The sequence below is a fragment of the Eurytemora carolleeae genome, unplaced genomic scaffold (assembly GCF_000591075.1).
Source record: "Eurytemora carolleeae unplaced genomic scaffold, Eaff_2.0 scaffold250, whole genome shotgun sequence".
Classification (NCBI taxonomy): domain Eukaryota; kingdom Metazoa; phylum Arthropoda; class Copepoda; order Calanoida; family Temoridae; genus Eurytemora; species Eurytemora carolleeae.
This window is the reverse complement of record NW_019396156.1, coordinates 35,636-50,349: the sequence shown is the minus strand read 5'-3', so window position 1 is coordinate 50,349 and position 14,714 is coordinate 35,636. Positions and strand designations below refer to the sequence as shown.

General features: G+C 33.4%; 1 protein-coding gene across 1 annotated transcript in view; it reads right to left on the bottom strand.

Annotated features, from left to right (window-relative positions):
• Window positions 1–811: 811 nt before the first annotated feature.
• Window positions 812–14,714, bottom strand: part of LOC111696685 (acetylcholine receptor subunit alpha-1-A) — a gene marked incomplete at its 5' end in the record, with an annotated part of 43,267 nt that continues 29,364 nt past the window's right edge. Inside the window, 4 exon segments of the mRNA XM_023466379.1 lie at window positions 812–1,421; window positions 2,211–2,361; window positions 7,715–7,836; window positions 8,977–9,031. Of these exon segments, the coding sequence (XP_023322147.1) occupies window positions 1,185–1,421; window positions 2,211–2,361; window positions 7,715–7,836; window positions 8,977–9,031 (565 nt within the window). The 3' untranslated portion in view covers window positions 812–1,184.

Genomic DNA, 14,714 nt, shown 5'->3' with positions numbered 1-14,714 from the left:
TTCCTTCGGTAGGTTTAAAATATCACGTGACTTAAGCAGTTCGCAAACACGAGTACTAGATTTCAATAACTTACATACAGGGTGTCACAAAACATGACAGTTGGTAAATAGTTTAGAATGTCTTCTTCTATAATTTGTTTAATTGTTTAATACCAAAGACAATTATCAAAATATTATGTAGGAGTCATGTTATCGTAAAATTAATTTCAAAGTAAAATATATTTGATTTTTTAAAAGAAAGAAATTACTTAAAGCCTTTGCTATCTAATACAGTGTATGGAAGACGACATTCAAAACTATTTACCAACTATCATGTTTCGTGGGACACCCTGTACATTATTCTTATTCAATAATCTTAAAGGGAGTGAGCGAAAAATGAAAGAGGGTATAGGCTTACTGCGAAAAATAAGCGCTTTTGATCGCTACTAATCTTACTTCTATCGGTTGCGTCTATAAGGAGAAAATTGTTAAAAACGACTCATACCGAAGAACGTAGCGTCCATACAAATTCAACTGCGGATCGTCAAAAAATTAATTTAATTCCAAACAAATCGTTCAGATATTACAACCAATAATCATCGTTAATTTTTGTTGCATTCCTATTTAGTTGATATTTCATAATATTGTTATTTTTTATAATCTGATAGTTACTTTTGAAAACATTTATTCCTGTTTCGAGGGTTTTTTGATAATGAAGACGACATTTTCATATTTTCCAAGAATGTTCGAAAATCCAGCGCTAGCGAAATATTATTATCAAAATTATTATGAAACATTATAACTATATACGAATGCGTCGATAAATAATCGATTACCATTGTTTGTAATATCTAAATGATTTGTTTGGAATTAAAATGATTATTATACGATCCGAGTTGAATGTTGTAATTTTCTAAGTTTGTCTTGACGCTATACGTTCTTTAGCATCAGTCTTTTTTACTAATTTTCTCTTTATAGACGCAACAGATAGAAGTAAGATTAGTAGCGATCAAAAGCGCTTATTTTTCGCCTATACCCCTTTCATTTTTCGCGAACACTCCATTTAAGGAAAGCCTTAATGCTGTAGTTTATAAATAAGATGATCTTAATCGACTTTGTGTCTCCGATGTATGCCAGCTTGGTCACGTGATACGGCAAACCGGATTTCCTTTTCTGTACTACTCCGTCGTCTTCACTCGTTTCACTTAAAAGAACTTTCCTCGTTTTCCGTACGGAAGGATAACAATAAAGATTGCTGTGGAAAGGGTGGTTATCAAGAAAAATCCCCAAAACAACCATTTGTCAATTATCTCCGCCAACATCCGCCATTCGCGGCGGATGAGATCGTCTTTGTTTTGTTGATCCTCCTTCTCGAGGAGGAGTTTGAGCACCTTGTACAGATCCTCGTCAGGTGCCAGGATTCCCTTCACATCATCTTGCTCCTGGTATAGTTCAGGAGCAATTATTTTACAAAAAATATTAAAGAAAATATATCGGCCAAAATAGTAAACAGTAAGCAGTAACTCGATTACAGATTTAAAATTCAAAGATTCCTAAACGATCTTATGTTGAAGTTTTCTTTTTTCAACTTTGCAATATCTTTCGCTTAAAAATCCAAAACGGTCGTTACACCACGTTCGTTATTGCATCTTAGACCACGTTCGTTATTGCATCGTTATTGGGTCGTTTTGTGCATATATCTTCAGGGTCCATATTTTACAATGAGTGAGAAAACTTGAAAAGTAAGAATTAAAAAATAATTTAAAAAACATTTGCACATTTCAGGGTCAAATTTTGACCTTGAAAGAAGCGAAACAATAACGAACCTTAACATGAGCTCTTTGATCTTGGTTAGTTGATGAAAGAAATACATTCATATTAACAAAAAGATTGTTGACCTAAAATGTGGTCTAACGTCATTTTTATACATAAAATGAAATTTTTGGGTTTGTTATATGTTCACCAACAACCAAAAATAGTAAATAGTTTTAAACTGAAGCTAAAAACAGGGTCCTTGCAGTATTAAAACGTAGATGTCTAGCGCTACAAAAAAGTAGAAGTGAATTAGTGAGGTAAAACCAAAAGTCGACGCGGCCTTAAAATCTGATAACTTTCATAGATATCTGTGAAATGAGACAAAACTTGCAATATTTGAATCAATTTTAATAATGAAGGAGACGAAAAAGGAAAAATTCAAATAATGAAATAAAAAACGTTAATTTAATCCTGACCTGATGGTTTTGTCCGTGAATATTATTGCTTGAGTTTGGTTGAGCATCCATGAAAGGAAGAGTTTCTACTTCTATACTTCTAGCTCTAGGGAGCTGAAGCTGAAGGGAGGAGAGGCGCGGAGAGCTAGGAATTGTTCCATTACTTTCATCTCTGTACACCAAGCAACCAGTTAAATAAGTTTCAAACCCTTAAAGTTCAACTTCCTAAGCAACAATCTTGGTTACAAAGTTTAGAAGGATAACAATCATGGCGTTTTTTTTACCTCTTAATTCTTTCCTTTTAAAACTGGGCCATTAACGTTTAAATAAGTATTTGCTGATGTCTTTATAGCCAAAAATTAAAACCAGTAATTTAATAATAAAACTACCGATTTCATAAACTGCTGCTTTAATTATAATCTTTTTGCTTAAACTATTTATTTTATAAAGTGCTGTAAACACTTCTGACTTTATAAACTGTTGCTAAAACATTAACAACTGATTTTATAAAATGTTGCTAAAGCAACTTATGTAATAAAATATTGCTTAAATTACTTTTTTTTATAAACTATTGCTAACACTACTGATTTTATAAGATGTTACTGAAACTACTTTTTTATGAATTGTTATAAAAATAATAATTTTATAAACTATTGCTAAAACTACTGATTTTATGAACTGTTGCTAAAATTACTGATTTTATGAACTGTTGCTAAAACTACTAATTTTATAAACTGTTGCTAAAACTACTGATTTTATGAACTGTTGCTAAAATTACTGATTTTATGAACTGTTGCTAAAACTACTAATTTTATAAACTGTTGCTAAAACTACTGATTTTATGAACTGTTGCTAAAACTACTAATTTTATAAACTGTTGCTAAAACTACTGATTATATGAACTGTTGCTAAAACTACTAATTTTATAAACTGTTGCTGAAACTATCGATTTTACAAAATGTTGCGAAACAAATAATTTTAAAGACTGTTGTTTTTAAAACTACTGTTTTTATAAACTGTTGCTAAAACTTCCGATTTTATAAAAAATGTTGTTAAACAAATAATGTTGTAAACTGTTTGTTACGACTATTGATTTTATAAATTGTTGCTAAACTATTGATTATAAAAACTGTTGCTAAAACTACTGATGTTAGAAATGGTTGCTGAAAATACTGATTTTATAAATGATTGTTAAAACTATAACTGATTTTTTTTAAAACTGTTTCTAAAAACAACTGAAGCTGAAAAAAAACTTCTGATTTTATAAAGTTTTGCTTAATATTGCTAAACTGATGATTTTATTTTCTAATCCAAACAGATTTTTTAAATGATTTTATAAGCGCTCCAAATATATATATATGTGTGAGTATAGAATAATAGATAGTTATTGGTTTTGCAAGGAAATGTTCTCTACGTATGGTTAGTGCAAAATTGCAGAGTTTTATCTTTATAGCTTTGAATAAAAAATATTCAATGGTCCTTCTACTGGTAGTGTGAGGGCCTAGATAAATATTAGAAAAACTGGTGAAATGAAATTGGGAATATAAAGACCAGGATATATGGACAGAAAAAACGGATGAGATATGAGCTTTAAAATTTATACTCTGCACTTGTATTGCTTGGATTCTTTTCCCTTCTCACTTCTCCACTCCCTACTCCAAAATTTAAACAAATTCTCATCCTACTCCTAGATACCAAACCTACTACTATTTTACTCCATCCTAATCCTACTCCTAGATACCAAACCTAATCCTACTCCTAGATACCAAACCTACTACTATTTTACTCCATCCTAATCCTACTCCTAGATACCAAACCTATTACTATTTTACTCCATCCTAATCCTAGTCCTAGATACCAAACCCACTACTATTTTACTCCATCCTAATCCTACTCTTTCACCCTTAACCTAATCTATCCTAATCCTTCTCTTCGAAAGACATAATTATTATTATATTATTAACCCTAAACCTATCCCATCTTACTCTTTCATGATCCTTCTTACAAGCTCTAGATCTATGCTATGCTACTCTCTCCTAATCCTACTCTCCTATCCTAGACATGGCCTATCCTACTCTTCAACCCTAAACATGTCCTATCCTACTCTTCAACCCTAAACATTTCCTATCCTACTTTTCAATCATAAACATGTCCTATCCTATTACGTCCCATTCATTCTCTTCAATCTCAAACATATCCTATTCTACTCAACAATCCAATACATGTCCTATCCTACTCTATTCTAATCGTTATCTTCAACCCTAGCCTGTCCTACTCTACTCCCTTATAATCCTATTTTTTGACCCAAAACATATTCTATTCTACTTTTCAATCCTAAACACGTCATATCCTACACTATCCTAATCTATCTCTTCAACTCTAAACCCGTCATATCCTACACTATCCTAATCTATCTCTTCAANTGTCCTATCCTACTCCATCCTAAACCTGTCCTATCCTACTCCATCCTAAACCTGTCCTATCCTACTCCATCCTAAACCTGTCCTATCCTACTCCATCCTAAACCTGTCCTATCCTACTCCATCCTAAACCTGTCCTATCCTACTCCATCCTAAACCTGTCTTATACTACTCAATCCTAAACCTGTCCTATCCTACTCCATCCTAAACCTGGTCCATTCTACGCTCGCCTAATCGTACTTTTCAATCCTAAACCCATCTTTTCCTACTACATCCTATTCCTCCTATTCAATACTGAATCTATCCTACCGAACTGTATCGTATAAAAGAGAATATTTTTCTAGTTAATGTTTAGTGAAATAACCCTGAGCTCAGCATTATCTGTTGATACCAGCTTCAGAGAACAAATTCACAGAAGAGAAATTATTACAGAGTTAACAGACACGTGGCACGTGGCACGTGTCGACGTTTAAACCTTTTAAACTCAAATAATAGCAAAACAAACAACATATGATTGTAGAGATCAGATTTAATGAATAGAGAGAAGTAGTTAAACCATATCTCTTGTGCGCCGTTTAAAAAATTTATAAGAAGAGGTTAAACTAAGTTTATGTGACTCAACTACGTCTTGATATACATACAATTGGTTTTTGAGAAAAAAAACCTTCATCTCCGTAGTCTCCACAATGTGTGGTCTACGTTGCCGATGCTTTCTAATAATCATATTTATTAGAAAATTAAGTAAAAAGCAGAGAATAATAATACAAATATACCCATGTAAAACTTTCCTATTAAATCAAATCAAATGAATAAAATTGTGTATTTTCCAAATATAGCTCTGTAAATTGTTAAATCTCTTCCCAGGAATCAATATCATATCCTTCTCAATAAATTAAATACAAAATAGATTACTCTAATCAAAATTTTGAAAAATTTGTTTGAAGGTTATATGATAGAGAATAGAAAATTGAAGAAATCTTTGTTTTAGATCGGTAATTTGTCTATCTGTCTATTCTGTGTTCTATAACCACTTGTCTTGTTCTGTCTGTGTATTCTGTGTTCTATAATCACTTGTTTTGTTCAGCTGTTTATTCTGTGTTCTATAACCACTTGCTTTGTTCTTTCTGTTTATTCTGTGTTCTATAAACACTTACCTTGTTCTATTGTGCATCAGTCGGTGTTCTATAAATACCATTTTTTGCTCTATCTATGTAATACTGCATGTTCTATAATTACCTATATTGTTCTATCTATGTATTCTGTGCTCTATATTCACGATGTAATGGTATGTATTGAGCCCGTTGTTTGTTTAGAAAATAACCCGTTTATTCAGCTTTTAGTAGAAAACAAACTAGAATTTAGTTTAATGTTCTTTGTTCGACCTGCTTTTTAAATCTTTAACCAATCACATAAAAGCAAAATGTAAAAAAATAGTCAAATCTAATCATTATTAATTTGAACGCCAAAAAGTTTTCAGAATTTAATAAAAAATTGTTTATAATTTGCAAAATACAGTGTTCAAAGTACAGTACACACTGTATACTGTGCACTGTATAATGTGCACTGTAAACTACACTGTATTCTGTACACTATAAACTACTCTGTATTCTATGCACTGTAAAGCTGCACACTTCATAAGCTGTGTACTTTATACTGTTCACTGTATACTGTGCACTTTAAACTACACTTTATACTGTAAACTGTATAATGTGCACTGTAAACTGCACACTGTATAAGCTGTGTACTTTATACTGTACACTGTATACTGTGCACTGTAAACTGCACACCGTATAAGATGTGTACTTTATACTGTACACTGTATACTGTGCACTGTAAATTGCTCACTGTATAAGCTGTGTACTTTATACTGTAACTGTTTACTGTGCACTGTAAACTGCACAGTGTATAAGCCAAAGAATTATAATGTAAACATAGTTATTCACAAGGAGAATTGAATACAAGGAGGGGGCAATAGGGTTTCCGTACACTTTGCTGTGACGTTTTTGGACTGCTGGAGAACTAGTTTTTGCGTAACAACAATTAACGGCAGCCGATCTAATGTAAACAAACATGAGTTAATATACGGTGAATCTTCATCTAACGCCAGAGATGCATCAAATGTCTGTTTATCATTTGTGTTATTGTTTGCAATCTTTATTATTGTTGTTACGCAAAAACTAGTTCTCCAGCAGTCCAAAAACGTCACAGCAAAGTGAACGGAAACCCTATTGCCCCCTCCTTGTATTCAATTCTCCTTGGTTATTCAGAGGTGTACGAATTTTTTGTACTGCAGTGTACTGTCTTTGAACGGTACGGTAAAGTAAACGCAATACGGATGTCACAGCCTAACATGGGATCCATTTTCACATTAAAAATCAAAGGAAACTATTATGAGAATTATCAAAATTATCAAAATTAAATGCTTTTAACCTCCTCGGATACTAGAAGAACACTGATGCATCTATTCTGGTTTCAATATGTACGCAGAGAATACGCAGCAGTAATAAACTTTTCTTGTCTTATTACCTTGAGCTGTTTGTACTTTATACTGTACACTGTACACTGTGCACTGCAAACTGTACACTGTATACTATGCACTGTAAACTGTACACTGTAAATAGTGCACAATCATTAGAATGATGTTTTGAAATTTTAAACATATGGCTCCGTCAGTCCAGAAGGTTAAAAGATAAATGAAAGGTTTTGAGGTTGTATTAGATCTTGTTAAGGTCTGAAGATCTTTAGATAAACAAATTAGTGCAAGTTGCTCAGAAACGGGAATGCATTTAGGTTTAATGCTATTATGAGTTTGTCATCAACATTGCGGGATATATTTATTGTGATATTGAGTTATTCGAGATTTAATGAAAAAGTCAAATAAGTTGATTCAACTGAAAGTCATATGTTTCTTTCATGATGTTATTCGACTATTACTGAGAGATATGTGGCTAATAATGGAATTCATATGTTTCTTTGTGATGTAAACTTTTAAAAGATCTAAATTTTTATTTGCCTAGAGTCAATTCAACGTTGAGACTTTAAGAATGTGTGTAAAATCCTATTTTGTCAAAATAATCCCTATTTATATTATAATCTGGTTGTTTCCTTCTGGTTGCTCTAAGTAGATGATCTTTAAGAATATCCAGGTTGTATCTGGTAGTAAAATTCTGCCAGTTTCTCCGGGTACCTCCAGGCCTACTAGCTCCTTGACGGCCACTTGCGTCCACCTCCAGACATAATTGAAACATGAGAGGGGGGGGGGATTAAGAAGGTTTAGGTTTCGGTTAAATTTTTGCTGGGCAGCCAGTGCAGTGGTTAGGATCCGCAATATTTTTGCTCCCAGTATCCTGTATCCTGTATCCGGATTTAAATATGCAAAAATATGAAAATTCGCGGTTTTTTGCTCTGGAAACACATATCTAAAATGTTTTTATTTGTTAAAAAATTCTTGAATTCCATGACCTGGATCCAGATCTGGGTCCATTTTTTCAGAGCATCAAAATGAAATAGATTCTAAGCACTGCCTTCGGCGAAACTGAAATAGATAATATAGGATAGATACTAATTTTTAGAAATCCGCCAGAACTGTTGTGTTGTGAATTTATGGATCAAGTAGCTGAGATCAATAGTATTAGTATGCAGATCAGCGTTGTCCCACATAAAAGTTTTTACCTCTAATTATTATTTGTTTAACATCCTTTACAAAATCATCAAGTATTAGTTTCAACTAAACCAGTTTCAAGATTTTATAGTTTTCAAATTATCAAGTATTAGTTTCAACTAAATCAGTTTCAAGATTTTATAGTTTTCAAATTATTAAGTATTAGTTTCAACTAAACCTGTTTCAGGATTTTATGTTTCCCGAAATGATCAATTTGAAGAAAATTTTGACACATTTGGAATTTAGCCAAAAAGAAATGCCAGCAATTCAAAGGTCGTAATTTTTATTGATGGTTTATTGTTTATTTTGTGTTTGAGTTCACGTTTTAATTTGTTTTGTACATGTTAGAAATATTTCTTAAATTTTCTATAACTTAATCATGTTAAATAGGTTTGAAAATGTCAACATTTTAAACTTCTTTAATAAATTTTTAAGTATCTATTGAAATATTTCTATTCAATTATAATTGTTTTCGAATTATTGATATCACAAATATTTCAAACTTTTTCTGTATATTTCTAAATATTTCTGAATATTTTTGAATATTTCTAAATATTTCTAAATATTTCTAAATATTTCTAAATATTTCTGAATATTTCTAAATATTTTTAAATATTTATAAATATTTAAGAAAAATTTTAAATGTTTCTAAATATTTATGAATATTTCTAAACATTTCAAACTTTTGTTAAATGTTTCAATATTCCTGAGCTTTGAACATAAAGCTTGGACTGGAGAGAGTGCCCTTACTCATGATAAACCTTAATTAAAATTAATCATTAAAAAATTATTGATTATGAAAAATTTGAAGGGATATTAAATAATACAAGAAATTATTGTAAGCCTTTTTAATTTAAGTCAAAGAAAGTTAAAAAAAAATTATAAAAAGTTTACAGATTTTATGCTTTGTTGCATTCTCATCTCTGGTATCCAAATTGTTATTTTTTGTTTCTTAAAAATAAGAAGAATTCTTTAACTTTTGGTTTCTCATCATATCATGTTCTATTTTGATTGTTTTGAAAGAAATGATGCAAGTCAGAATAAGAAATTGTATAAATGAGTTTTAAGAAATAAATATACACAAAAAATGTTTTTGATGTCACAAACTTTTTGTTAAAAAAAAACATGCATAATGAAAATCTAAAAAAGTTATAGACTAGTAGTTAAAAATTTAGTTTTTTCAATGTTGCAATAATTAAAAAAAATTGATATGATCTAAATAGGCGAACAAAAACCATTAAGCGTAGCATATGGCAAAAGTTAAAATGCAAGGAATATCATAATTTGAAAGTTTTTGCAAAGTTTCAATCAAGAATTATTAAACTATGAATAAATTATTATTTCTAAATGAAAAACGTAAAAAAAGAATAAAAGTAGACTGAAATTTCAAAAACCATTTAATTTTTATCTAAAAAAAAATCAAAAATGTGCGAGAAACCTAACATCAAAAGATTTGTTTGTGTAATACATTTTCTCCTGAACAAAATGAAAAAATTCATGCTTATAACATAAAAACAACGAAAAATGTGCAGAATTTTATGCTATCATTAATGTTTTCAGGTGTTTGCTGCACACCGTTTCAGGTGTTTGCTTCACACCATGGTTCTGTATTCGCTACTCGGTTTGTCAGTATTCAGTTCAGCGACAGTGTAGTGTGCGTTGCCTTTGAAGTTTCTTGGTGTATCCTTTAGTATTCAAGAATCATGGAGAAGAAGAGGAAGAGATCCTATGAAGTATGTGAAGCTAGTACGTCTGGTACTGTCTCGAAGAAGAACAAGGTGGTGAGTAAGCTCAGTCTGATGGTTGGGATTCCTAACCCTGAAAGCATTTGCTTCATGAGCTCAGTTCTACAGGTTCTGGCTAATGTGAAAAGCTATTGTGACTTGATTCTTGCTATACCGACAGAGTCCTCATTTGACAGTGATAAGATTCTAGCTCTTCAGCTCATGTTAACTGCCTTGCTTAACCAGGTCGGAGAAGATGAGAAATCGCTGTGTATGAGTAACTTTTGCAAGATTTGGAAAAAGAATATTAACCACGAAGGTGTCTGTGCAGAGTTCCTCATGGAGATCTTATCTTCTCTGGAGGATTATCTGAAGAATACTGTTCTCAAGGAATCCTTTGAAAGGTTGGTATACTCTACTGGTGAAGCTGGGGGTAGGAGTCTTTTATATACCTTAACCCCAGTGGACAGGACACCAAGTTGGAGTAGGAAATTTATGGTACTTTCAAGGAGCTTGCTTCAAACCTGATCATCTCTATTAACCGGGTAGCGGACACTGGTGAATGAGAAATCAGAAAAATGCACTTCACTACAGATCTCAACTCAAGGGTTTTAAATAAACTGTCAGCATCGACGAAGCACAACTTCTCTAGCTAAAAACTTACTGTAGTGATTGTACACAAATTCAAGTTAAACAAACCCCACTACGTGGTGTTTGTCAAGTCTGGATCAAACTGTATTCTACACGATGACGAGATTATCACGAAAATGAGTCAAAAAGCAATACTAAAGACTTGTGGAAACTCAGGTGGCGTGGAAGATCAGCCCCTAGCTACCATGTTAATATACACTTCTCTTGAGAATACCTCCGATTACCCTATCCCTCCACATCTAACTGAGAGATATTATAAGTTGTTCTTGCACCCTAAGCAAGAAGTGATGCTGACCGTCAGTGTTATCACTGGGGATTTCTTCAGCTCTTCTCACAGATTAGTGGAAGAGAACAATGTAGAGGTTTCTCATTTCAAGATCTTCAAGGAGGATATGGAGAAGGAGGTTTGGCAGTACCTAGCTCCATTGTTTGCCTTTAGCCTCCTGTCCTTTCAGCTCCGAGCCACTTGTTGTCAGTGTTATCACTGGGGATTTCTTCAGCTCTTCTCACAGATTAGTGGAAGAGAACAATGTAGAGGTTTCTCATTTCAAGATCTTCGAGGAGGATATGGAGAAGGAGGTTTGGCAGTACCTGGCTCCTTTGTTTGCCTTTAGCCTCCTGTCCTTTCAGCTCCGAGCCACCTGTTCTGGGTTAAAGCGGTGAGATAAGGGTGGAGAGTCGTCAGATTAGCTAAAGTGACACGTTCTCTTCTCTTGCTAGTGGATCAAGATCTCTGAGGCTCCTACATTTTGGAGTTGTCAGACGTAGAGCCAAGAGAACAGTTGACCAGTATTTGTATCAAGACCTTCAGGAACAACTCTTTCTCCAGCGACTTCTTTTTAACTTTCATCAATTTATTTATTTATAATTTATTATGAAACAAATTAATTGATACATGTATTTAATGCAGAATGCAGATACTCATTTATCCAATCTTCTTGTTTCCTGGCTGTCCTGTTTTGCTCATTCAATTAGCTGCATATGAAAGTTTTGATTAAGATTCCACAGCAAAGCAGTTTCTGAGTTCCACTATATCTGCTCGTGAAGTAGGATAAGGTTGGAATTTAGGAGGTACTGTATTCATCTTTATTACTTTATCTTGTTCAAGATTAGTCACGCTTTCCACTCAGTTGTGGAGAGAAGTGACCATGATATGTAGACTTCTATTCAAGTACAACGCACATAGCGCCCTTTCTCTTAACAGGCTTAAAAAGCTCTGCTGACACCCTTCCTCTGGGAGGTTCCGATACACACTGCTCCAGCGACTTCTACTTTTCTCAGATGTCATGCGAAACTGTCGCCAGCTGGGCTATAGACAGCAGAATTAAGAAGTATACCCCCTTTCTTGTAAACAGTAAAACTGTACTGAAGCTTGAAGAACATGCTCTGCTATCCTCTCTTTCCCAGGACGGATGTATTGCGGTTCTCGTCTATGATCTATCCGGAAACCTGGAGGAGCACCTCACAAGTCTCTTCAACATGGTCAGGATCCAGTTGATTTCTGAGAAGGAAGCATGTAGGATCGAGGTCAACTGTGACGCTTCTTCTGAGCAGGTTTATATGGAGGTGGGGAGAATATTCAACCATGCCTCAAGCAAGGTTCAGATCCGGACCGTTGACAGTGCTGGGGTTCCAGTACCACCTATACCATCTACCGAAGATCTAAAACCTCTTCTGGAGAATCTGCATGCCTACAGACAGTCCAGAATTCTGAGAATCAGACTACTTGATATGGAACTTGTGGAGTATGAGGAGCTTTCTGACGTTACTGTAACACTCTGTTGCCTAGATTTAAACAAGCCGAGGCAGTTAAACCTCAAGATAAATCTGTCTTCTAACCCTCCTCTTCACTGTCTCCTGGAAAAGATAGATCCTGTTGAAATCCCCGCTTCGGACAAAGTGAAATGGGAATTTTGTTCTCTTAATGCAGGAAAAGTTTCATCTCTTTTGGACCCATCTTCAGATGTTAAATCAAATTTAGATTAGGTGTTAGGATTGGTCAAGGTCCTGATCTCTGGTAGGGTTGTGTCCTTCTTTACATACCAAGACAACCCTATGAACAGAGTAGGCAACCCAGGGATAGTTGCGGTGTCTGAAAATCTCTGCGACATTGAGAAATCATTAGAGGAGGTTATCGAAGGGGAAATTCTCAACATCAGCGAGTTTCACTTTTTAATGATGAAAAACTCTAGTTTCCACGTCTCAACATTCTTGCAGGAATGTTGCCTGGCGGAGGGGCCAGGCCTGTTATCTTCAGAACTTGTATTGGAGTCAAGTTGGGAGACATGTAACTACAGTTTAACAGCTGGCCAGATCTAGAACTTGTAACTCATAAACATGTAACTCTATAAGAATCTCAGTTCTAACATTTAATGTGAAAACCGTGGTTGGCCAGATCTCTCTATATATATATTCCGGAGCTGTATGTAGGGTTGGCCAGATCTCTCTATATATATATTCCAGAGCAGTATGTGAAGCAAGTACGTCTGGTACTGTCTCGAAGAAGAACAACTTCTCTATCTACAAACTTACTGCAGTGATTGTACTCAAATTCAAGTTAAGGGTGAATTTCTCAACATCAGCGAGTTTCACTTTTCAATGATGAAAAACTCTAGTTTCCACGTCTCAACATTCTTGCAGGAATGTTGCCTGGCGGAGGGGCCAGGCCTGTTATCTTCAGAACTTGTATTGGAGTCAAGTTGGGAGACATGTAACTACAGTTTAACAGCTGGCCAGATCTAGAACTTGTAACTCATAAACATGTAACTCTATCAGAATCTCAGTTCTAACATTTAATGTGAAAACCGTGGTTGGCCAGATCTCTCTATACATATATTCCAAAGCTGTGTGTATGGTTGGCCAGATCTCTCTCTATATATAATTATAATGATATAACCCCAATTTTATTGAATGAATTACCTTTACCACTTGTTAACGACTTAAAACATTTAGGAAATGTTCTGCAAAGAGATAATTCATTGACCATAGATTGCAATAAAAAATGAGCTATTTTCATTTCAAAAATTCATTCCCTTAACCAAGAATTTTATTTTAACAGTCCTGATGTTATTTTGAAACTGTATAATATTTACTGTTGTAGTTTTTATGGATCTAGTATTTGGGACTTGAGTTCCCAATGTGTTTTAAAATTGTATACAGCATGGAATACTGCTATTAGAATTCTTTTTAATGTACCTAGAGATACGCATAGGTACTTGATTGAAAGTATTTCACAATGTTTACATGTAAAAACTATGTTAGCTAGGAGATGTGTGTCTTTCTATGAGACTATTGAAGCAAGTTCTAAGCTTTGCATTAGATTTCTTTCTAATTTTATGTAAAAATGACCTCAACACAGTTCTTGGCAGAAATTTATTTTCTATTGCAAATGATTGTTCTTTAAATCCTTCGGATCTTAGTAAAATGTTAGTTATGAAACAAATGAAATATTTTGATGTCCCATTGGAACATGAATGGAAAGTTACGGCTTTACAAGAACTTTTAAATACAAGAATGAATAATTTATATGTTGAAGGATTCGATGATTACGTAATAACTGAAATTATAAATATAATATGTAGTAAGTAAAAATCAATGTTTTCTATTTGTACATAATTTTGCATATTTTTTCTCTTTTCTTTTGGAAACCTGTATTTTCAAAAAAAATTTATTTAAACAAATTTAAACTACACCATTTATATATGTATTTATATTTTTGTGTGTGAATAAATCTTTATAATAATCTTTATAATATATAATAATATTCCGGAGCTGTATGTATGGTTGGCCAGATTTCTCTTTATATATTATCCGGAGCTGTATGTATGGTTGGCCAGATCTCTCTATATATATATTTGTTGACTTTAAAAGTCACTACAATAAAACAAAGATATCTGAAATGGATATTTCTAATATTTATTTAAAAAAACGAAAGTTTTGAAATATTTGCATAAGACTGGGTTAAAATTGGTTGGTTTAGAAATTAACAAAGGAATTAATGATGAATATTTGAGGGCACTTCATGGGAGTGTTGTAGAGCTTCATGTTGGTGGAGCAGATCAACAGGAAC